Consider the following 25,663-nt stretch of genomic DNA (forward strand, 5'->3'; position numbering starts at 1 on the left):
GTCATTGTTAGAGTTTTGAATTTTATCCATTGGGCAACTGGGAGCCAGTGGAGGGATTGGCAGAGAGGGGTGGAGGACACTGAGTGGAGGCCAGTGGAGGGATTGGCAGAGAGGGGTGGAGGACACTGAGTGGAGGCCAGTGGAGGGATTGGCAGAGAGGGATGGAGGACACTGAGTGGAGGGATTGGCAGAGAGGGGAGGCGGATATGGAACGGTTAGTGAGGTGGATGAGTCTGGCAGTAGCGTTCATGATAGACTGGAGGGGGGATAGCCTGCGGTGAAATTGGCCAATGAGGAGGGAGTTACAATAGACAAGGCGAGATATAACCAGGGAGTGAATAAGTTGCTTAGTGGTTTCCGGGGTTAGGAACGGGCGTATCTTGGAGATGTTGCGGAGTCAAAGTCTACATGATTTTGTCAGTGATTGGATCTGGGGCTGGAAGGACAGATGGGAGTCTAGGATTACACCTGGTACCCTGGCATGAGGGGAGGGACTGATGATTGTGATATCGATATTTATGGTGCAGTCAGTGGGGGTGGCGCGGACTGGGGGGAATACTAGGAGCTCAGTTTTGGAAAGGTTGAGTTTGAGGAAGTGGAGTGACATCCAAGCCGATATGTCGCTTAGTGGATGAACTATACCACAAATATTAATGTTAACTTTTTGTACAGAGCAAAACTACTCAGGATTACAAACACTGTAATAGGCCATTGTCTCACCTAGGAGTCCACTTTACCCTTGTGGACATGTCCACCATGTTGGGTCCAAAGTGGCATTTGGGATGCTGAGTGTTCCATGTGGATTGATTAATACCAGTATCAGCTTACTGCAAGCTCAGATCAGGACTAATCAAAATTGCAGGCATTACAGTGGATCAATATCCTTTTTATGGGTGTTAATGGATATTTGAGATTTCTTCCAAGAGGGGAAAAAAAGTTTATGTGCTTTCTATATGTTTGCAATCCATTTCAAGATTGTACGTGATACAATATTTGAGGGCTGTACCGAAGTCATGCAGAAGTGGGCATAACTTTTTTGTTAACTTACTTAGTTCATTCAAATGTTATGTGTTGGTAGAAAAGCTCTTCATCTATAGTAACTTTCTTTTTCATTGCAGTTAAATAATGGATTCCAAGCAGGAGCAATGGGTTGTCATGAAGGTGGGGTTCAGGCTGTCTGACAACCACAGAAGGCAAAAGAATGTTTATGGAGATGACACCATTGACAAGAGTCACCAATCACAAGACATTACTGTGGTCAATGGCAAACATTCTGTAGTCTTCTGTGGATGTTGGACAGTCTGGGCCCGGCCTTCATCAAGAACTAAATGACCACATGTTGCTTTGGCTTGAAATTCATTACTTACAGAGGAAGGAATAGGAAAGAGGAAGCAGAAAACGAAGACGGAAGAAAAAGAACAAAGAGGAAGGAAGAAGAAAGAAGAATGGAGAAGGAAGAGGACAGACGAGTAAGGAAGAAGAAAAAAGAAGAATGAAGTAAAAGAAAAAGAAAAAGGAAACGGAAGGAATAAGAAAGAAGAAGAAAAAAGAAGGAAGAAGAAGGAAGGACAAGGAAGCGGAAGGAAGGAGAAGGAAGCAGAAGGTAGAAGAAAGAAGAAAGGAGAAGAATGAGGAAGGAAGAGAACAGAAGAAGAAGTTAGAAGAATGAAGAAGAAAAAGGAACAAGATAGAGGGAAAAGGAAGGAAAAAGAAGAAAAGAGGAAGAAGAAGTAAGAAGAAGAAAGGAGGAGGAAGAAGTAAGAAGAAGAAAGGAGGAGGAAGAAGTAAGAAGAAGAAAGGAGGAGGAAGAAGTAAGAAGAAGAAAGGAGGAAGAAGAAGGAAGATGAAGAAGGGAGGAAGAAGAAAAAAAGAGGAATCAAGGAGGAAGAAAGAAGGAAGAAGAATAAAGAAGAAGGTAGGAGATCGAAGGAAGTAGGACGAAGGAAGGAGGAGGATGAAAGGAGACGAACAAAGGGAGGAGGACGAAGGAAGGAGGAGGACGACGAAGGAAGGAGGAAGACGAAGGAACGAGGAAGACGAAGGACAGAGTAAGATGAAGGAAGGAGGAAGACGAAGGACAGAGTAAGACGAAGGAAGGAGGAAGACGAAGGACAGAGGAAGACGAAGGAAGGAGGAAGACGAAGGAAGGAGGAAGACGAAGGACAGAGTAAGACGAAGGAAGGAGGAAGACGAAGGACGGAGTAAGACGAAGGAAGGAGGAAGACGAAGGAAGGAGGAAGATGAAGGAAGGAGGAAGATGAAGGAAGGAGGAGGACAAAGGAACATGAAGGAAGGAGAATGAAGGAAGAAGGAGAAAGAAAAAGGAAGAAGAGAGGAGGGAAGAAGGGGGAAGAAGAAAAAGAAGAGTTATTCTACCGACATGTGAAATCTGGACAACCTATGTAAAGTTATGCCCACTTTTACATTACGTTTGGTATAGCCTGTGCATGTCTGAATATATATATACACACACACATATAAACACTATATTGCCAAAAGTATTGGGCCGACCCTCCAAATCATTGTATTCAGGTGTTCCAATCCCCTCCATGGACACAGGTGTATACAATCAAGCCCCTAGGCATGCAGACGGCTTCTACAAACATTGGTGAAAGAATGGGTCGCTCTCAGGAGCTCAGTGACTCCAAGCGTGGTCCCGTGATAGGTGGCCACCTGGGCAATAAGTCCATCTGTGACATTTCCTGGCTACTAAATATTCCACGCTCAACTGTTAGTGGGATTATAACAAAGTGGAAGCAACTGGGAACAACAGCAACTCAGCCACAAAGTGGTAGGCCACGTAAAATGATAAAACGGGGTCAGCACAGTGCGCAGAAGTTGCCAACTGTCTGCAGAGCTATAGCTAAAGACCTCCAAACTTCATGTGGCCATCAGATTAGGACAACAATAGTGTGTTGAGAGCTTCATGCAATTGGTTTCCATAGCCAAGCAGCTGCATCCAAGCCTTACATCACCAAGTGCAATGCAAAGCATCGGATGCAGTGGTGTAAAGCACGTCACCACTGGACTTGGTTTGGTGGAGGGGGGATTATGGTGTGGGGTCGTTTTTCAGGGGTTGGGCTTGGCCCTTTAGTTCCAGTGAAGGAAACTCTTAAGACGTCAGCATACCAAGACATTTTGGACAATTTCATGCTCCTAACTTTGTGGGAAGAGTTTGGGGATGGCCCCTTCCTGTTCCAACATGACTGCGCACCAGTGCACAAAACAAGGTCCAAAAAGACATGGATGACCGAGTTTAGGGTGGAGTAACTTGACTGGCCTGCACTCCTGACCTCAACCCCATAGAACACCTTTGGGATGAATTAGAGCGGAGACTGCGAGCCAGGCCTCCTCCCCCGACATCAGGGCCTGACCTGACAAATGTGCTTCTGGAAGAATGGTCCAACCTTCCCATAGACACCCTCCTAAACCTTGTGGACGGCCTTCCCAGAAGAGTTGAAGCTGTTATAGCTGCAAAGGGCGGGGCCAACTCAATATTGAACCCTACGGACCAAGACTGGGGGGGCCATTAAAGTCCATGTGCGTGGTGGCCCAATACTTTTGGCAATATAGTGTGTGTATATATATATATAATTTTTTTTAAATGTGCTTTATATGAAGTATTACAAAGTTTATATTGTATATAGATAGATATTTTGTAATAAGATTTGAATAATTTGAACAATTGTTCCTGTACAAGGTGCAAACCCAAGTGTGCAAACACACCATTCATTTGGTGTCCATACCCCACGTGTGAGGTCCATGGTGCTGATAGAACTGGACAGGTTCAAAGAAAAAGAGCATTCAGACTTTTTATTGGACAGAGAGGATGTTAGAATATTTGCGGTTTGTTGTCTGATTTCTTCTGTGCTCTTCTCTAAAGTTATAATCGGAGCAGCACAGAGCTGGGACAGGGATTCTTCTTGTATGTGTACGGAGCGATGGGGCAGCTAGGGGAAGGTGGCTATAAGCAGAGTGGTGGAAAGTTGGCAGAAAACTGCTCATGAAATAAACCTGCCCAGGTTCCCCCTTCAACGGCTCCTACAGCTTATATCTTAGAATAACATTTCCACAACCTATACTTATCTTAATCGGTGATCTTCTGCTGCATTGATTCTAATGACAGGTCAGCTGAAAACGTTCTGTACAAAGATCTTCAGGCGGAGGAGCAATCTTTTCGCCATCGCCTACATCAGCAGCACCAGGCCGGCACTGTTTGGTCTCATTCACACGGATGTACTGATCTGTATACGCCTGCAAAGGGCCGTCTTCACCCACACAGGTTGCATAGGTTGTGACGGGAGTGACTTTGGGTGGGGGGGCCCATGGAACCCAGCTCACTTTGGAGAGGTGGGGAGACCCCTGTCAGCTCCCCATATCCCTATTATGTGTAAGTCACCCTGTGCCTGTTAGGGGTTGATATTGTGTAGACATGTATAGGTGGGTTGTGGGGGTTGTTCATTGTTTACTGCCGTGTGGTGCATCCCATTATTCTATTGTGTGTCTTGCTTGGGAGCAGGGGCGGACTGACCATTTGGAAACTCGGGCACTGCCCGAGGGCCCGGGGTCAGTAACCATGAGATGCCCCTGGTACCTTTTTCATAGGCTTTTTTTTGTTTGGGCAAGGACACAGGGGCCCCATGATCCCCTGTTGCCCGGGGGCCCCATGAATTGTCAGTCCGCCTCTGCTTGGGAGCAAACTATTATGGGATGTATGTGTTTGTGTATTGGCTTGGTGGGGGGTGGGGGGTGTCTGCTGATGTCTCTGGTTGCTAGATTTGGTTTGCCCCGCCCTGTGTCCATATGCGGGGGGGGTTGTTCCCTTGAATGTATATATCTTGTGTTTGTGTTAAAATAAAGCAGTCTATTTCCTGGTTTATTTCAAGACTGGTCTTGTTTAGTCTCTTATGGTCAGCGGTGGTGTCCGTGGATCTGTGTTCGGATGGGGAAGCGGGAGTCTAACGGAAATACCCTAGTGCAGTCGGGTTCCGGTTCCGTCACATAGGTGTTCTGCTCAAATCAATGGACAGCTGCAAGGATCTCTAAGCCCATCCAAGAGAGAACATCCATGCGGGTCCGATGCACGGATCAGAACGCAGATTGTGACCCGCTCCATGCATCGGAAGAGCACGGATGTATATAGTGGACTGAGGGGTCACCAATATTGTGTTTTCTTGGCCAAGGTGGCCCCACTTCTGCTGCAGGGGGGAGGATTCTACCTTTGTGAACGCTCAATGTTTGTCCTTGTAATAAATAAAAACTGTAAATAGTCTCTCAGTCGGAGATTAGGTCACGCTCATTATGAGGGGCCCCGGGAAGAGTCACGTGTAGAAGACAATGCAGATGTTGGGGGCAAAAAGGAGGATTCCTGAGGGCCTTTTTCGGAGTTCATACTCTGGATTTCCAGAGCCTTTGTATATTAGCAAATTAATGATGGAACTTTAGAAACTCATTAATATGATTTTTAGGCTTCAGGCTAATCGGTTCTGATGAGTATTTTATGGTAATTTTTAAGCCATAATCAGAAATGTTCCTGGCCGCTGTGGTGACCCCAATAATGAGGCAGAATGAACAATCTCAGGAACTTTTTTTTTTTCTTGAAAGAAGCTTCTGATGACAACGTGGAACAACTGTCCCCTGTGCAATGATCACTGTCTGTACCTACTGAGCGTTACCCCAAACACAGTTACACATCCCAGCTCCATGGGAAAGAGCGGAGTCCACCAGCAGTGCAGAGTATTTCAGGAGAGGAGAGTTATAGAGGAAGGAGCGGAGTCCTCCAGCAGTGCAGAGTATTTCAGGAGAGGAGAGTTATAGAGGAAGGAGCGCAGTCCTCCAGCAGTGCAGAGTATTTCAGGAGAGGAGAGTTATAGAGGAAGGAGCGGAGTCCTCCAGCAGTGCAGAGTATTTCAGGAGAGGAGTTATAGAGGAAGGAGCGGAGTCCTCCAGCAGTGCAGAGTATTTCAGGAGAGGAGTTATAGAGGAAGGGGCGGAGTCCTCCAGCAGAGCAGAGTATTTCAGGAGAGAAGAGTTATAGAGGAAGGAGTGGAGTCCTCCAGCAGTGCAGAGTATTTCAGGAGAGGAGAGTTATAGAGGAAGGAGCGGAGTCCTCCAGCAGTGCAGAGTATTTCAGGAGAGGAGTTATAGAGGAAGGAGCGGAGTCCACCAGCAGTGCAGAGTATTTCAGGAGAGGAGAGTTATAGAGGAAGGAGCGGAGTCCTCCAGCATTGCAGAGTATTTCAAGAGAGGAGAGTTATAGAGGAAGGAGCGGAGTCCTCCAGCAGAGCAGAGTATTTCAGGAGAGGAGAGTTGTAGAGGAAGGAGCGGAGTCCTCCAGCAGTGCAGAGTATTTCAGGAGAGGAGTTATAGAGGAAGGAGAGGAGTCCTCCAGCAGTGCAGAGTATTTCAGGAGAGGAGAGTTATAGAGGAAGGAGCGGAGTCCTCCAGCAGTGCAGAGTATTTCAGGAGAGGAGAGTTATAGAGGAAGGAGCGGAGTCCTCCAGCAGCGCAGAGTATTTCAGGAGAGGAGAGTTATAGAGGAAGGAGCGGAGTCCTCCAGCAGCGCAGAGTATTTCAGGAGAGGAGAGTTATAGAGGAAGGAGCGGAGTCCTCCAGCAGCGCAGAGTATTTCAGGAGAGGAGAGTTATAGAGGAAGGAGCGGAGTCCTCCAGCAGCGCAGAGTATTTCAGGAGAGGAGAGTTATAGAGGAAGGAGCGGAGTCCTCCAGCAGTGCAGAGTATTTCAGGAGAGGAGTTATAGAGGAAGGAGCGGAGTCCTCCAGCAGTGCAGAGTATTTCAGGAGAGGAGAGTTATAGAGGAAGGAGCGGAGTCCTCCAGCAGCGCAGAGTATTTCAGGAGAGGAGATATAGAGGAAGGAGCGGAGTCCTCCAGCAGCGCAGAGTATTTCAGGAGAGGACAGTTGTAGAGGAAGGAGCGGAGTCCTCCAGCAGCGCAGAGTATTTCAGGAGAGGAGAGTTATAGAGGAAGGAGCGGAGTCCTCCAGCAGCGCAGAGTATTTCAGGAGAGGAGAGTTATAGAGGAAGGAGCGGAGTCCTCCAGCAGCGCAGAGTATTTCAGGAGAGGAGAGTTATAGAGGAAGGAGCGGAGTCCTCCAGCAGAGCAGAGTATTTCAGGAGAGGAGTTATAGAGGAAGGAGCGGAGTCCTCCAGCAGCGCAGAGTATTTCAGGAGAGGAGAGTTATAGAGGAAGGAGCGGAGTCCTCCAGCAGTGCAGAGTATTTCAGGAGAGGAGTTATAGAGGAAGGAGCGGAGTCCTCCAGCAGAGCAGAGTATTTCAGGAGAGGAGAGTTATAGAGGAAGGAGCGGAGTCCTCCAGCAGTGCAGAGTATTTCAGGAGAGGAGTTATAGAGGAAGGAGCGGAGTCCTCCAGCAGTGCACAGAGCGTATACTGGCCAAAAAATTCACTTACCAATATCAAATTCTCATTTTTAGAAGACTGAAGCATACGTATCAATAACAGAATTATAAAAACCAAACAATCTCTTTGACAGTCACGGCTTCCTTCTCACCTCTACTACAGGCAGGTCTAGTAGAAAAAAATCTAAGTATGGGGCCAGATTTCCAGAAATGTTGTCACCATGTGCAGGTATAAATACAAATAATAAATAATCCATCCCATAATTGGGCTGCGTAACCATCGGTGATGCCGTTAGAAACACGTACAGAAAATCCTGCCCAGAGGTAGAACCCCAATCTTTTCCTGAGGTCATGGGTACCAAAAAAACCAAGCATGATTTCCCCAATGTTCTGGAGATACAGAGGTCCCCTTCCTCTAGGCCAGGGGTAGGCAACCTCCCTAATGCCGCGACCCTTTAGTACAGTTCCTCATGTTGTGGTGACCCCCCCCAACCATAAAATGATTGTCGTTGCTACTTCATATCGGTAATTTTGCTACTATTGTGAATCGTAATGTAAATATCTGATATGCAGGATGGATTGTCATTGTTACAAATAAGTAAACATAAGTAAAGCATGGTGATTCATCACAAAAACAATTGTAATTATAATTCATGAAGTGTCATTTTACCTCCAATACTGCTGCTTTCAGCACAGTAGCTGCTTTCAACACAGTAGCTGCTTTCAGCACAGTAGCTGTTTTCAACACAGTAGCTGTTTTCAACACAGTAGCTGCTTTCTACACAGTAGCTGTTTTCAGCACAGTAGCGGCTTTCAGCACAGTAGCGGCTTTCTACACAGTAGCTGTTTTCAGCACAGTAGCTGCTTTCTACACAGTAGCTGTTTTCAGCACAGTAGCTGCTTTCTACACAGTAGCTGCTCTCTACACAGTAGCTGCTTTCTACTGCTGCTCTTTACACATGTGTGGCTGGTCCACATAAGTACATTATGGCGCCAACCCTGTCACAAACACCTGTATTTGTACGGGGTGTATGTGATGGGGTTGGCGCGATGATGTCATCACGCCAGGTACTCGTATGTGGGCGTATCTGCATGTGGGCGGACCCACCTGGAGACGGATAGAGGAGCGGTGTCTCGGTTCCTAAGACCATCGGAAATATGTGTTTTCCGATGGTCTTAGGCGACCCCGTGAAAGGGTCATTCGATCCCCAAAGGGGTTGCGACCCACAGGTTGAGAACCACTGCTCTAGGCGATCGGTCTGTCAAAAACCTGGAGTTGCACTTTAAATTGATGTTATTTCATAAAACGGATGAACGTTTGCCGGGTGATTTTATTTCCTACTAATAGGCATCCCTGGTTCTTTTAATGACTTTGTATAATATTAGCAATCAAAATCCGGCTAACATTGGCTGCAAATTGCTACAAGTGTGTCCGGAATCAGATCGAATTCTGGAATGGGTGGATGGAAATCAGCTGTACAGTCCCCAATCCACATGGAATGGCATTGTTCCCTCCTCCCAGCTCTGCCCATATTTCCCCTTAGGGTGGTGAGCTCCGCAAACCTGACGTCTGGCAGGCCAGTGGGCACCTAAACCAGTGGCCCGTACCCCAGAAAATGGCACTCACCGCAGCGACACGAGCCCAGCTCCTGTTGTACCAACTCCAGTTTTATCTGGCAGCGGTAGCAGCGGCGGCGGCTCTTCTGTTTGGGGCGGTTACTGTCGGGCCCTTCGCCGCTGTCTAGTAGTCGAGGCCGTTTCGTGGGGGATGGTTCGTCCTCTGATTGGGAATCTGGAGCAGAAAATAAATAGGCAACACGTAATACACAGGAACAAGCTACAGCAAAAAGAGAGAGCAACATTCAGCAACTTAAAGTGGACCTGTCAGTAACAAGACGGTATGAATACATCCGACATCTCCCAATAATCAGCAACGAGATCATTTTATACCTTTTATCATTAAAAAGCCATCTTTGAGCTGCAATCAGTATCTTTGCCTAGTCTGAGATGTCATCAGTCTGCTGCAGGCAGGAGATGGCATTTCCTCAGTCTCCCCTCCCCCAGCGATCGGACTGTACATTGTACCTTTGTAGGAGGCATTTCCTCAGTCTTCCCTCCCCCAGCGATCGGACTGTACATTGTAACTTTGTAGAAGGAGGACACATTTCCTCAGTCTCCCCTCCCCCAGCGATCGGACTGTACATTGTAACTTTGTAGGAGGCATTTCCTCAGTCTCCCCTCCCCCAGTGATCAGACTGTACATTGTAACTTTGCAGAAGGAGGAGGAGGCATTTCCTCAGTCTCCCCTCCCCCAGTGATCAGACTGTACATTGTAACTTTGTAGAAGGAAGAAGAAGCATTTCCTCAGTCTCCCCTCCCCCAGCAATCGGACTGTACCTTGTAACTTTGTAGAAGGAGGAGGAGGCATTTCCTCAGTCTCCCCTCCCCCAGCGATCGGACTGTACATTGTAACTTTGTAGAAGGAGGACACATTTCCTCAGTCTCCCCTCCCCCAGCGATCGGACTTTACATTGTAACTTTGTAGGAGGCATTTCCTCAGTCTCCCCTCCCCCAGTGATCAGACTGTACATTGTAACTTTGTAGGAGGAGGCATTTCATCAGTCTCCCCTCCCCCAGTGATCAGACTGTACATTGTAACTTTGTAGAAAGAGGAGGAGGCATTTCTTCAGTCTCCCCTCCCCCAGTGATCGGACTGTACATTGTAACTTTGTAGAAGGAGGAGGAGGCGGCATTTCCTCAGTCTCCCCTCCCCCAGTAATCGGACTGTACATTGTAACTTTGTAGACGGAGGAGGCATTTCCTCAGTCTCCCCTCCCCCAGTGATCAGACTGTACATTGTAACTTTGTAGAAGGAGGAGGGAGCATTTCCTCAGTCTCCCCTCCCCCAGTGATCAGACTGTACATTGTAACTTTGTAGGAGGAGGAGGGAGCATTTCCTCAGTCTCCCCTCCCCCAGTGATCAGACTGTACATTGTAACTTTGTAGAAGGAAGAAGAAGCATTTCCTCAGTCTCCCCTCCCCCAGCAATCGGACTGTACCTTGTAACTTTGTAGAAGGAGGAGGAGGCATTTCCTCAGTCTCCCCTCCCCCAGTGATCAGACTGTTCATTGTAACTTTGTAGAGGGAGGAGGAAGCATTTCCTCAGTCTCCTCCCCCAGTGACTAGACTACAACATTGTAACTTTGCAGGAAGTCACAAGGGACTGATCTATGTCAAGCACTTGTGAACACAGCCAAGAACAGCAAAGGCTCCAAGGATTTATGTGAGAAGTGAGAAAGTGGCTTCCTATGCGTAGGAACTTGGAGTACTAGAAGCTTCCTATGGGTAGAGATTTGCAGGACTAGTGGCTTCCTATACGTAGGCTAGTGACTTCCTGTGGGTACAAACTTGGAGGGCTAGTGGCTTCATTTCGGTAGGAACTTGGAGGGCTAGCGGTTTCCTATGGGTAGAGACTTGAAGGACTAGTGGCTTCTTATGGGTAGGGACTTAGAGGACTGGTGACTTTCTATGGGAAGGGACTGGGAGGACTGGTGACTTTCTATGGGTAGGGACTTGGAGGACTAGTGGCTTCCTATGGGTAGGGACTTGGAGGACTAGTGGCTTCCTATAGGTAGGGACTTGGAGGACTAGTGGCTTCCTATGGGTAGGGATTTGGAGGACTAGTGGCTTCCTATGGATAGGGATTTGGAGGACTAGTGGCCTCCTATGGGTAGGGACTTGGAGGATTAGTGGCTTCCCATGGATAGGAACTTGGAGGACTAGTGGCTTCCTATGGGTGGGACCTTGGAGGACTAGTGGCTTCCTATGGTAGGGACTTGGAGGACTAGTGGCTTTCTATGGATAGGGACTTGGAGAACTAGTGGCTTCCTATGGGTGGGGACTTGGAGGACTAGTGGCTTTCTAGGGGTAGGGACTTGGAGGACTAGTGGCTTCCTATAGGTAGGGACTAGGAGGACTAGTGGCTTCCTATGGGTAGGGACTTGGAGAACTAGTGGCTTTCTATGGATAGGGACTTGGAGAACTAGTAGCTTTCTAGGGGTAGGGATTTGGAGGACTAGTGGCTTCCTATGGGTAGGGATTTGGAGGACTAGTGGCTTCCTATGGGTAGGGACTTGGAGAACTAGTGGCTTCCTATGGGTAGGGACTTGGAGGACTAGTGGCTTCCTATGGGTAGGGACTTGGAGAACTAGTGGCTTCCTATGGGTAGGGACTTGGAGGACTAGTGGCTTCCTATGGGTAGGGACTTGGAGGACTAGTGGCCTCCTATGGGTAGGGACTTGGAGGATTAGTGGCTTCCCATGGATAGGAACTTGGAGGACTAGTGGCTTCCTATGGGTGGGACCTTGGAAGACTAGTGGCTTCCTATGGTAGGGACTTGGAGGACTAGTGGCTTTCTATGGATAGGGACTTGGAGAACTAGTGGCTTCCTATGGGTGGGGACTTGGAGGACTAGTGGCTTTCTAGGGGTAGGGACTTGGAGGACTAGTGGCTTCCTATAGGTAGGGACTTGGAGGACTAGTGGCTTCCTATGGGTAGGGACTTGGAAAACTAGTGGCTTTCTATGGATAGGGACTTGGAGAACTAGTGGCTTTCTAGGGGTAGGGATTTGGAGGACTAGTGGCTTTCTAGGGGTAGGGACTTGGAGAACTAGTGGCTTCCTATGGGTAGGGACTTGGAGAACTAGTGGCTTCCTATGGGTAGGGACTTGGAGGACTAGTGGCTTTCTAGGGGTAGGGACTTGGAGAACTAGTGGCTTCCTATGGGTAGGGACTTGGAGGACTAGTGGCTTCCTATGGGTAGGGACTTGGAGGACTAGTGGCTTCCTATGGGTAGGGACTTGGAGGACTAGTGGCTTCCTATGGGTAGGGACTTGGAGGACTAGTGGCTTCCTATGGGTAGGGACTTGGAGGACTAGTGGCTTCCTATGGGTAGGGACTTGGAGGACTAGTGGCTTCCTATGGGTAGGGACTTGGAGGACTAGTGGCTTCCTATGGGTAGGGACTTGGAGGACCAGTGGCTTCCTATGGGTAGGGACTTGGAGAACTAGTGGCGTCATATGATTTGAAGACAGGAAGTGAACCTAAAAACTCCCTAACGGGGACACAAGTCACCAATAAAAAACCTTCAGATGTTTTTAACTTTTAGCCCACAAATCACTTCTGAGTGTAAGATTTAAAGCTGGAATTTGAACGGCCTAAATGTTTGGCTTTCCAGGTCCCCCCACCCCCTAAAATGTCAGTTTCCATTACATATCTTATTTATTATACCTTGGGTCTCTGTGCCTCTCTGTGCAATACAGGAAGATCATGGCTGGTGGGAGGGGCAGGCAGAAGGCTGTACATTGCTTCCTGAAAACTTCCCATCACCTTGCCTCAGTACTCCTCTCAAGAGTCCTCAGCCCTGATGCAAGCAGTGGGCTGGCTCATGGGAGGAGTTATGCAAATATAAAAATGCCTCGATAGGCGGGTGTCAGTCTGGAGAAGTGGGCGTTCCTAGACAGGCTGTATTTGCATGCAGACTACCCTACGTAATACCCTCATGTGATGCTGAGTCCTCAAGATTGAAAGAGCTGAAATCCAATGAATGAAAGGGGCGGGCCAGGGACATTCATGTTGGACATCCTCCAACCAGGAAATGGTGACTTGCTGCAGCTTCTAATGCACGTTGTGAAAAGCTCACAGTGTGCGGTGAAATCAGAAGAAGCCGTTTCGGTCCAGGGGAGGAGCCGGTACACCTGTGCAAGACTGAGGGGGGAGGAGCCGGAACACCTGTGCAAGACTGAAGGGGAGGAGCCGATACACCTGTGCAAGACTGAGGGGGGAGGAGCCGGAACACCTGTGCAAGACTGAGGGGGAGGAGCCGGAACACCTGTGCAAGACTGAAGGGAAGGAGCTGGTACACCTGTGCTAGACTGAAGGGGAGGAGTCGGTACACCTGTGCAAGACTGATGGGGGAGGAGCCGGAACACCTGTGCCAGACTGAAGGGGAGGAGTCGGTACACCTGTGCAAGACTGAAGGGGAGGAGCCCGTACACCTGTGCAAGACTGAGGGGGGAGGAGCCGGAACACCTGTGCCAGACTGAAGGGGAGGAGTCGGTACACCTGTGCAAGACTGAAGGGGAGGAGCCTGTACACCTGTGCAAGACTGAAGGGGAGGAGCCGGTACACCTGTGCAAGACTGAATGGGAGGAGCCGGTACACCTGTGCAAGACTGAAGGGGAGGAGCCGGTACACCTGTGCAAGACTGAATGGGAGGAGACGGTACACCTGTGCAAGACTGAAGGGGAGGAGCCGGTACACCTGTGCAAGACTGAAGGGGAGGAGACGGTACACCTGTGCAAGACTGAAGGGGAGGAGCCGGTACACCTGTGCAAGACTGAAGGGGAGGAGCCGGTACACCTGTGCAAGACTGAAGGGGAGGAGCTGGTACACCTGTGCAAGACTGAAGGGGAGGAGGCGGTACACCTGTGCAAGACTGAAGGGGAGGAGCCGGTACACCTGTGCAAGACTGAAGGGGAGGGTCTGGTACACCTGTGCAAGACTGAAGGGGAGGAGCCAGTACACCTGTGCAAGACTGAAGGGAAGTCGGAGGATGATTTAACATTCCTGATGACAATTCTCCCAACAGCAATCACTAAAATGACAGAATTATCTATATTGGGGTGTAAAGCGGGCGAAGCGCTGGCTCTCAGGCCTGTTCCATAAAAGAGTTTTCCCATAAGTCATTGAACCTGAATTAAAATCGGAGGGCCGCCGCAGCCCCCAGGAGGAGGGCGAATCTCAGAGCTGCTGATTTCCCGGCTCCCCGTTCTGCTGCTACCTGACAAATCAAACAATCGGTATGCAAAGCATGCACGTTAGCGGGATGAGAAGTGTGAAGTGGAAACTCTTGAAATGTTCCTAAGACAAGTCAAGAGCCTGCTGACCCCAAAATGAATCTAATTATGTTTTTCCCAGAACAGCGTGTTTATTCCGAGGACACAGACACTTCTCCAATGATAAAAACAAGAGGTCACATCCCGAAAACGGCATCTCATCGAACGTTCGGCAGCAGCCGGCTCACATGAAGAGCACCTGTCACCTGCTTCCAGCCTGACGTAGCTGGCTATTATGCCACATGTATAGATGAAAGCAATATTCCAAGATCCAAGCTCAGAGCTCGGGAACTCCAACGGGCAATATTGTTTTTGCATTTATGGCAACATTGGGAAGAATGAGAACCTCCGTCACAATTTTATATCTGTCTTTGACCTCACTGAGATTTCCTCTCACTTCCTGTCCCAGAGGCACAACAGGAAGTGAATACAAATCCATATAAACATCCACACAAAATTACATCACTGATCTTATCTCTAAATACCACCCAAACCATCCTCTCCGCTCATCGCAAGACCTCCTACTCTCTAGCGCCCTTCTCTCCTCCTCCCATGCTTGTCTCCAGGACTTCTTCAAAGCTTCCCCCATCCTCTGGAACTCTCTACCCCAATTTATCAGACTATCGCCTACTCTGCTCACTTTTAGGCGATCTCTGAAAAAAACCTCTCTCTTCAGGGAAGCCTATCCTGCCCTCAGCTAATACTGGAATCTTCTACTCTTCCAACCAGTCCATCCCAGGGGCAGACTGACCATCTGGAAACTCGGGCACTGCCCGAGGGCCCGGGATCAGTAGGGGGCCCCATGAGATGCCCCTGGTACCTTTTTCATAGGCTTTTTTGAGTTTGGGCAAGGACACAGGGGCCCCATGATCCCCTATTGCCCGGGGGCCCCATGAGTTGTCAGTCCGCCCCTGGTCCATCCCCCACAGTTACTACCTTTTGTACCACTAGCCCCTCCCTCTTAGATTGTAAGCTCCAAGGATCAGGGCCCTCCTATCCCTCTTGTATTGAACTGTATTGTTGCTGTATTGTCTCCCGTTATATTGTAAAGTGCTGAGAAAACTGTTGGCGCCATAAATCCTGTATAATAATAATAATAATATAAATCCTGTATAATAATAATAATATAAATCCTGTATAATAATAATAATAATATAAATCCTGTATAATAATAATAATATAAATCCTGTATAATAATAATAATAATAATAATATAAATCCTGTATAATAATAATAATAATATAAATCCTGTATAATAATAATAATATAAATCCTGTATAATAATAATAATAATAATATAAATCCTGTATAATAATATAAATCCTGTATAATAATAATAATATAAATCCTGTATAATAATAATAATAATAATAATATAAATCCTGTATAATAATAATAATATAAATCTTGTATAATAATAATAATAATAATAATATATAAATCCTGTATAATAATAATAATAATATAAATCCTGTATAATAATAACAATAATATATAAATCCTGTATAATAATAATAATAATAATAATAATAATAATATAAATCCTGTATAATAATAATAAACCAGAAAACATCCTCTTTTTGACCACTTGTCTACCGGGTCAATTTTTTACATTTAAAATCTAAAATATTCTATATAAATTCCATATTTTCTGAAAGCAGAGTCCCTGGAGAATAAATTGGTGGCAGCTAATTTTTTTTTGTCACATGATATCTGCTCAGCCATTTTGCAAACACACATTTTCAGAAATAAACAAACTAAAATGAGTTTTTGTGCACACAAACAGAATACCTATTTTTTTTCCACTAAAATATAAAAGATAGGGTTGGGTCTACTACATAAACACCAAACATGTTAAGCCTTGAAACTGTGCGCACCCATAAAATGGTGATAAACTATGGAACCTAAAAATGTCCATGGGTGACGATTTAAAAGCCTTTACAGATCATCAGTTTAGAGTAAACCATAAATTTTGACAGCTCAAGGCAGCATAAAGGTTAAAGGCCCAGCCCATGGAAAAATAATGAGATGTCCATGATTCTGGCTCTTGGGTTTCCTGGGGACCCCAGAGGTAGGATATTCACACACTGGGGGTAACAGTAGTTGGCCATAGAAACCAAAGATAATCTCTCAGATGAAGCTAGGACTCTGGTTGCTGTGGAAAACAACTCCAGTTTCACGAACGTATACAGTACTAGTTAAAAGGAAGACATCTAAAAAGGTAGAGTAGAAGTCATGGCAGGTGAGAAGACCAAGAAACTTGCAGGAACGCAAACCACAAAAGGCTCACCAGCAGTTCTCGAAAGATACACTATATAGCCAACAGTTCGTGGACCTCTGACCATCACACCTATATGAGCTTGTTGAACATCCCCTTCAGAAACCATGAAGGCCGTTCCCCTTAGGCCGTTAATATGGAGTTGCCCATTTGTGGCTATATCATCCCCACTCCCTGGGAAGGCTGTCCACAAGATTTTCACAAGGTGTCTGTGGGAATCTGTGCCTATTTGTGAGGTCAGGTACTGATGATGGAACACTTGGCTGAGTCTTTGAGAGTTGCGATTCATGCCAAAGATGTTCAGTAGGGTTGGAGTCAGGGATTTGTGCAGGCCACTCGACTTCCTCCACCCCAAACTGGTCAAACCATGTCTTTATGGAGTTGGCCCCACTCTTCTTCTTCTTCTGGGAAAATGTTCAACAAGATTTTGGAGGGTGTCTGTGAGAATTTGTGCCCATTTCTGAGATCTGGTACTGATTTTGGATAAGAAGACCTGACTCACCATCAGTGTTCCAATTCATACCAAAGGTGTTCAGTAGAGTTGAGGTCAGGGCTCTGTGAAGGACACTCGAGTTCCTCTACACCAGTGGTTCTCAACCTTTCTAATGCCGCGACCCCTTAATACAGTTCCTCATGTTGTGGTGACCCCCAACCATAAAATTATTTTCGTTGCTACTTCATAACTGTAATTTTGCAGTGGGAGGAATAGTGCCCCATCATTGGTATCAGTGGGAGGAATAGTGCCACGTCATTGGTGTCAGTGGGAGGAATAGTGTCCCATCATTGATATCAGTGGGAGGAATAGTGCCCCATCACTGATGTCAATGGGAGGAATAGTGCCCCATCATTGGTATCAGTGGTAGGAATAGTGCCCCCATCATTGGTATCAGTGGTAGGAATAGTGCCCCCATCATTGGTGTCAGTGGTAGGAATAGTGCCCCATCATTGGTGTCAGTGGTAGGAATAGTGCCCCATCATTGGTGCCAGTGGTGGGAATAGTGCCCCATCATAGGTGTCAGTGGGAGGAATAGTGCCCCATCATTGGTGTCAGTGGGAGGAATAGTGCCCCATCACTGGTGTCAGTGGGAGGAATAGTGCCCCATCACTGGTGTCAGTGGGAGGAATAGTGCCCCATCATTGGTGTCAGTGGGGGGAATACGGCCCCATCATTGGTGTCAGTGGGAGGAATAGTGCCCCATCGTTGGTGTCAGTGGGGGGAGGAATAGTGCCCCATCGTTGGTGTCAGTGGGGGGAGGAATAGTGCCCCATCGTTGGTGTCAGTGGGGGGAGGAATAGTGCCCCATCGTTGGTGTCAGTGGGGGGAGGAATAGTGCCCCATCGTTGGTGTCAGTGGGGGGAGGAATAGTGCCCCATCGTTGGTGTCAGTGGGGGGAGGAATAGTGCCCCATCGTTGGTGTCAGTGGGGGGAGGAATAGTGCCCCATCGTTGGTGTCAGTGGGGGGAGGAATAGTGCCCCATCGTTGGTGTCAGTGGGGGGAGGAATAGTGCCCCATCGTTGGTGTCAGTGGGGGGAGGAATAGTGCCCCATCGTTGGTGTCAGTGGGGGGAGGAATAGTGCCCCATCGTTGGTGTCAGTGGGGGGAGGAATAGTGCCCCATCGTTGGTGTCAGTGGGGGGAGGAATAGTGCCCCATCGTTGGTGTCAGTGGGGGGAGGAATAGTGCCCCATCGTTGGTGTCAGTGGGGGGAGGAATAGTGCCCCATCGTTGGTGTCAGTGGGAGGAATAGTGCCCCATCGTTGGTGTCAGTGGGAGGAATAGTGCCCCATCATAGGTGTCAGTGGGGGGAATAGTGCCCCATCATTGGTGTCAGTGGGGGGAATAGTGCCCCATCATTGGTGTCAGTGGGGGGAATAGTGCCCCATCATTGGTGTCAGTGGGGGGAATAGTGCCCCATCATTGGTGTCAGTGGGGGGAATAGTGCCCCATCATTGGTGTCAGTGGGGGGAATAGTGCCCCATCATTGGTGTCAGTGGGGGGAATAGTGCCCCATCATTGGTGTCAGTGGGGGGAATAGTGCCCCATCATTGGTGTCAGTGGGGGGAATAGTGCCCCATCATTGGTGTCAGTGGGGGGAATAGTGCCCCATCATTGGTGTCAGTGGGGGGAATAGTGCCCCATCATTGGTGTCAGTGGGGGGAATAGTGCCCCATCATTGGTGTCAGTGGGAGGAATAGTGCCCCATCACTGGTGTCAGTGGGAGGAATAGTGTCCCATCACTGGTGTCAGTGGGAGGAATAGTGCCCCATCACTGGTGTCAGTGGGAGGAATAGTGCCCCATCACTGGTGTCAGTGGGAGGAATAGTGCCCCATCACTGGTGTCAGTGGGAGGAATAGTGTCCCATCACTGGTGTCAGTGGGAGGAATAGTGCCCCATCACTGGTGTCAGTGGGAGGAATAGTGCCCCATCACTGGTGTCAGTGGGAGGAATAGTGCCCCATCACTGGTGTCAGTGGGAGGAATAGTGCCCCATTATTGGTGTCAGTGGGGGGAATACGGCCCCATTATTGGTGTCAGTGGGAGGAATAGTGCCCCATCATTGCTATCAGTGGGAGGAATAGTGCCCCCATCATTGGTGTCAGTGGGAGGAATAGTGCCCCATCATTGGTGTCAGTGGGAGGAATAGTGCCCCATCGTTGGCATCAGGGGGAGCAATAGTGCCCCAACATTGGTGTCAGTGGGAGGAATAGTGCCCCATCGTTGGTATCAGAGGGAAGTATAGTGCCCCATCGTTGGTGTCAGTGGGAGGAATAGTGCCCCATCGTTGGTGTCAGTGGGAGGAATAGTGCCCCATCGTTGGTGTCAGTGGGAGGAATAGTGCCCCATCGTTGGTGTCAGTGGGAGGAATAGTGCCCCATCGTTGGTGTCAGTGGGAGGAATAGTGCCCCATCGTTGGTGTCAGAGGGAAGTATAGTGCCCCATCGTTGGTGTCAGTGGGAGGAATAGTGCCCCATCGTTGGTGTCAGTGGGAGGAATAGTGCCCCATCGTTGGTGTCAGTGGGAGGAATAGTGCCCCATCGTTGGTGTCAGTGGGAGGAATAGTGCCCCATCGTTGGTGTCAGTGGGAGGAATAGTGCCCCATCGTTGGTGTCAGTGGGAGGAATAGTGCCCCATCATTGGTGTCAGTGGGGGGAATAGTGCCCCATCGTTGGTGTCAGTGGGAGGAATAGTGCCCCATCGTTGGTGTCAGTGGGAGGAATAGTGCCCCATCGTTGGTGTCAGTGGGGGGAGGAATAGTGCCCCATCATTGGTAATAGTGACACCAATGATTGGGCACTATTCCTCCCACTGACACCAATGATACTTACCTTGCTGACCCCTGCTCCAGCCTGGGCTCGCTCGCTCCCTCCCTCTCCCATGGTACAAACACTTACCGGTCAGATGGCTTCCTTCTCCGGCCGCTTTCCTCCTCTTCACTCGCTCGTGCTTCGCGGTGCCGCTCGGCTCCTCCTTTCCAAGCTCCACCTCCTCGCCGGTGATTGGCCGCCTGTGTGCCTCTCTTGAGCTACAGTTCCGGCGGCCAATCACCGACGAGGAAGGATTGATCCCGGGGGTGTGTCCAGATGACAGGGACGGCATGTCATCCCGCCCACACCTGCAGACGGATCAAGGAGCGGTGTCTCGGTTCCTAAGGCCATCGGAAATATGTGTTTTCCGATGGTCTTAGGCGACCCCTGGGAAAGTGTCGTTCGACCCCCAAAGGGGTCGCGACCCCCAGGTTGAGAACCGCTGCTCTACACCAAACTGGTCAAACCATGTCTTTATGGAGCTGGTTTTGTACACAGGGCACACATGTGGTGAAACAGAAAAGTTTCTTCACCAAACTGTTACAAGGTTAGAAAAAGCACAATTGTCTACAATGTCTTTGTAGGATGTAGAATTAACAGGTCCCTTCACTAAAAACTATGGCCATTAATATGGATCTGTCCCCTCTGTGTCTACAAAATTCTCCACTCCCCAGGGAAGACTTTCCACAAGATTTTTGAGTGTCCGTGGGAATTTGTGTCCATCTGTGAGGTCAGGAACTGCTGTAGGAGGAGAAGATCTGGCTCACCATTGGCATTCTAATTAATCCCAAAGGTGTTCAGTAGGGTTGAGGTCAGGAGTCTGTGTAGGATACTTGAGTTCCTCCACACCAAACTGGTCAAACCATGTCTTCATGGAGCTGGATTTGTACACAGGGGCACAGTCATGCTGGAACAGAAAAGGGTCTTCACCAAACTGTTGGCACAAGGAAGAGCCAACTCTCTGCAATGTCTTTGTATGATGGAGTATTAACAGGACCCTTTACTGGAGACACCTGAACCAAATCATCTGTGGACGTTCCACATACTTTCACCAATAGATAACACGGGTGAAAACAAGCAGCCACATTTAGCAAAAAATGTAAAACATAAAAGGACAGTGTAAGGTTGAAATATGAGATATATTCCTGTTACCATCTCCACCATAAATGCTCCGAGAGTAGAACATCCACTGCAACATCAACTCTTCCTTCGTCTTCATGAGATATTTCAGATACTTGTATAATTCTCTCCCCGTCTCTGCTTTGTTTAATTTTCGGTGCCTTCCTCCACTTCAACCATGACTTATTCATGTGTTTGTTTTGCCTCCTCAGATGTCCCTGTTGTTTCGGCTGCCGTTTTAAAAAACAAAAAAATGCATTCTGACTTGTGTCTGTCAAACTGGTGGGAACCTAAACTCTTGGGTCAACGTGGACCCTGAATTCCGAATACTGGCATGAAAATAATTTGCTGGAGTCTTCTGAGGCCAAGAGACGGTGAGATACAGGCAAACCTTCGGAGTTTAATGGCAGCTTCCTGTGGTGGGTACAGAATATCAACCCTTTTATCTACCCTGAGATCCTCTGGCCCATAGAAGAATCCACCGCTCTTCTACCTGATAAAAGAGGGAGCAGTGGAAGGGCTCATGCAACAAGAAGATTTATTTTGGAAAGGTGGCTTCAAAAATGATCAGCAAAAAGCACATTCAAATTAATCAATGGGAACGCTGGAGTCCTAAAGGAAGCTGCACTTGGGGGGGGTTAGTACTTCTCTCTGAAAATGCTAGTTCTCTGGCTTCAATACTTTTTCAATAAGACCAGATTCCAAATCGCAGCGCTGGGTTACAGTATGAGCCGCCCGCTGGACATGAACACATGAAGAATCTGCCTTTTATTTCAGCTGCTTCAGTAATTCCCAACATGGCGGGGAAGGATCAGGAACGCGGTCAGGTTTTGTTATCTGCGTCCTTGTTGTAGCCGTCTCCTGTTACCTCTGCCAACCTTCTCCTGTTCTGTGCAGCGAGACCCAACAACTCCACACTGCACAGCTGATTCACTATAAACAGGGAGATTATTTTTTGAGTCTGAAATACGTTTGCTTAAAAAAAAAAAATAGCTTTTCAAATCTATGTCACTTTTATGATATATTTATATAACTGACATATACCGCAGCGCTGTACAGTGATCACTGAGCCAGTCATAACAGTCTCTGTACCAGAGGAGCTTACACTCTAATGGCCCCACCACAGTCACACACTATTATACATTTATATAGCTCTGACATATACCGCAGTGCTGTACAGAGATCACTGAGCCAGTCACATCAGTCTCTGTACCAGAGGAGCTTACACTCTAATGTACCCTCCCCCAGTCCCATCAGTCTCTGTACCAGAGGAGCTTACACTCTAATGTCCCCTCCCCCCACAGTCACATCAGTCTCTGTACCAGAGGAGCTTACACTCTAATGTCCCCTCCCCCCACAGTCACATCAGTCTCTGTACCAGAGGAGCTTACACTCTAATGGCCCCTCCCCCACAGTCACATCAGTCTCTGCACCAGAGGAGCTTACACTCTAATGGCCCCTCCCCCACAGTCATATCAGTCTCTGTACCAGAGGAGCTTACACTCTAATGTCCCCCCCCCCACAGTCACATCAGTCTCTGTACCAGAGGAGCTTACACTCTAATGGCCCCACCGCAGTCACACACTATTATTATTATACATTTATATAGCTCTGACATATACCGCAGCGCTGTACAGAGAACACTGAGCCAGTTACAGTGAAGCCCCTCTAGTACAAAGACTGATGTGACTGTGGGGGAGGGGACATTAGAGTGTAAGCTCTTCTGGTACAGAGACTGATGTGACTGGCTCAGTGTTCTCTGTACAGCACTGCGGTATATGTCAGAGCTATATAAATGTATAGTAATAGTGTGTGACTGTGGGGGAGAGGACATTAGAGTGTAAGCTTCTCTGGTACAGAGACTGATGTGACTGTGGGGGAGGGGACATTAGAGTGTAAGCTCCTCTGGTGAGGAGACTGATGTGACTGTGGGGGAGAGGACATTAGAGTGTAAGCTCCTCTGGTACAGAGACTGATGTGACTGTGGGGGAGGGGACATTGGAGTGTATGCTCCTCTGCTACAGAGACTGATGTGACTGTGGGGGAGGGGACATTAGAGTGTAAGCTCCTCTGGTACAGAGACTGATGTGACTGTGGGGGAGGGGACATTGGAGTGTACGCTCCTCTGCTACAGAGACTGATGTGACTGTGGGGGAGGGGACATTAGAGTGTAAGCTCCTCTGGTACACAGACTGATGTGACTGGCTCAGTGATCTCTGTACAGCTCTGCGGTATATGTCAGAGCTATATAATGTATAATAATAATAGTGTGTGACTGCGGGGGGACATTAGAGTGTAAGCTTCTATGGTGCAGAGACTGATGTGACTGGCTCAGTGTTCTCTGTACAGCACTGTGGTATATGTCAGAGCTATATAAATGTATAATAATAATAGTGTGTGACTGTGGGGGAGGGGACATTAGAGTGTAAGCTCCTCTGGTGCAGAGACTGATGTGACTGCGGGGGAGGGGACATTAGAGTGTAAGCTCCTCTGGTGCAGAGACTGATGTGACTGCGGGGGGAGGGGACAGAGTGTAAGCTCCTCTGGTGCAGAGACTGATGTGACTGCGGGGGGAGGGGACAGAGTGTAAGCTCCTCTGGTGCAGAGACTGATGTGACTGCGGGGGGAGGGGACAGAGTGTAAGCTCCTCTGGTGCAGAGACTGATATAGCTGGCTCAGTGTTCTCTGTACAGCGCTGCGGTATATGTCAGAGCTTCTGTATATAAGAGAAATGTTTATTTCTGACATCAGACACAGCTCTGTAGATCCGTCACCTTCACACGGGTCTAAATGGCGGTTTACCTCATTTGCTCCTTGTGAATAGCTGACATGTTGGCGCTCCGACAGACTTGTATTTGCTTCTTCTGTAAAGTCAAAGTGTGTGAAAGTCTCTAAGCATACCATGTGGGAACAGCAGATTGCGCTCCGCTCAGAATAGTTATTTAGCACACAATTTACAAATCACACACACTTCAAAATGTCACGTCTCTGACTGCGGGTAAAAGCTTCCCTGGATGTGGGGGATAAACAGTAGAAAAACAACAACTGCAGAATTATTTTACTGCAAAACGGCAGAAATAAGCCCAGATTCCAAATCCCAGCGCGGAGTTCGGTACGAGCCGCCCGCTGGACATGAACACAGCAAAAATCTGCCTTTTATTCCAGCTGCGGCGGTAATTCCCAACATGGCGGGGAAGGATCAGGGACGCGGTCAGGTTTTGTTATCTGCGTCCTTGTTGTAGCCGTCTCCTGTTACCTCTGCCAACCTTCTCCTGTTCTGTGCAGCGAGACCCAACGACTCCACACTGCACAGCTGATTCACTATAAACAGGGAGACTCGACTTTTTGAGTCTAAAATACTTTTATGCTTCTTAAAGTGGAACTAAACTGTATTTCAGCGCCCCAAGCCAAAAATTCATATTTAAAGCAAACTCCCCCATCCATCCATGTCGCCATGCTTTACTTTGCTTTACTTTGTTGGGAAATCACTTTAATCTCCCCCCCAGCATTTCTAGCCATAGCCATCGTGAGTAAGGGCAGATGATTCATGTAGCATTTACTGTATTCTTCGCTCCATAATACACACCTGGGTTTTAGAGGAAAACAAGAAAAAGAATATTCTGAACCAATGGACTGCAGGCATAGCACAGGAGATGACCAGAGACTGCAGACATAGTACAGGAGATGACCAGAGACTGCGGACATAGTACAGGAGATGACCAGAGACTGCGGACATAGTACAGGAGATGACCAGAGACTGCGGACATAGTACAGGAGATGACCAGAGACTGCGGACATAGTACAGGAGATGACCAGAGACTGCGGACACAGTACAGGGGATGACCAGAGACTGCGGACACAGTACAGGGGATGACCAGAGACTGCGGACACAGTACAGGGGATGACCAGAGACTGCGGACACAGTACAGGAGATGACCAGAGACTGCGGACACAGTACAGGAGATGACCAGAGACTGCGGACACAGTACAGGAGATGACCAGAGACTGCGGACACAGTACAGGAGATGGCCAGAGACTGCGGACATAGTACAGGGGATGACCAGAGACTGCGGACATAGTACAGGAGATGACCAGAGACTGCGGACACAGTACAGGGGATGACCAGAGACTGCGGACACAGTACAGGAGATGACCAGAGACTGCGGACACAGTACAGGAGATGACCAGAGACTGCGGACATAGTACAGGAGATGACCAGAGACTGCGGACATAGTACAGGGGATGACCAGAGACTGCAGACATAGTACAGGAGATGACCAGAGACTGCGGACACGGTACAGGAGATGACCAGAGACTGCGGACACAGTACAGGAGATGACCAGAGACTGCAGACACAGTACAGGAGATGACCAGAGACTGCGGACAGAGTACAGGAGATGACCAGAGACTGCGGACATAGTACAGGAGATGACCAGAGACTGCGGACATAGTACAGGAGATGACCAGAGACTGCGGACACAGTACAGGAGATGACCGGAGACTGCGGACACAGTACAGGAGATGACCAGAGACTGCGGACATAGTACAGGAGATGACTGCAGACCTTTGGGGAACAGAAGGGGGGGGGAAGGTATCCGAATTTGACAGGTACCCGCTCCCACTTCCGTGGAGTTGTCCTCCCTCCCCGTAGTCTTCTGGGACATGTGACAGGCTTCTCGCACATGCACA

General features: G+C 48.3%; 1 protein-coding gene across 1 annotated transcript in view; it reads right to left on the bottom strand.

The window, feature by feature from the left end:
* The window catches only part of ZFAND3 (zinc finger AN1-type containing 3), a 309,345-nt gene that overhangs the window by 38,938 nt on the left and 244,744 nt on the right, over positions 1–25,663 (bottom strand). Inside the window, exon 5 of the mRNA XM_089692567.1 lies at positions 9,004–9,168. Coding sequence (XP_089548693.1) covers positions 9,004–9,168 — 165 coding nt within the window. The remainder of the gene's footprint in view (positions 1–9,003; positions 9,169–25,663) is intronic.

This window comes from Staurois parvus, unplaced genomic scaffold (genome assembly GCF_062004578.1).
Source record: "Staurois parvus isolate SC_StPar_1 unplaced genomic scaffold, SC_StPar_1.0 ptg000595l, whole genome shotgun sequence".
Lineage (NCBI taxonomy): Eukaryota > Metazoa > Chordata > Amphibia > Anura > Ranidae > Staurois > Staurois parvus.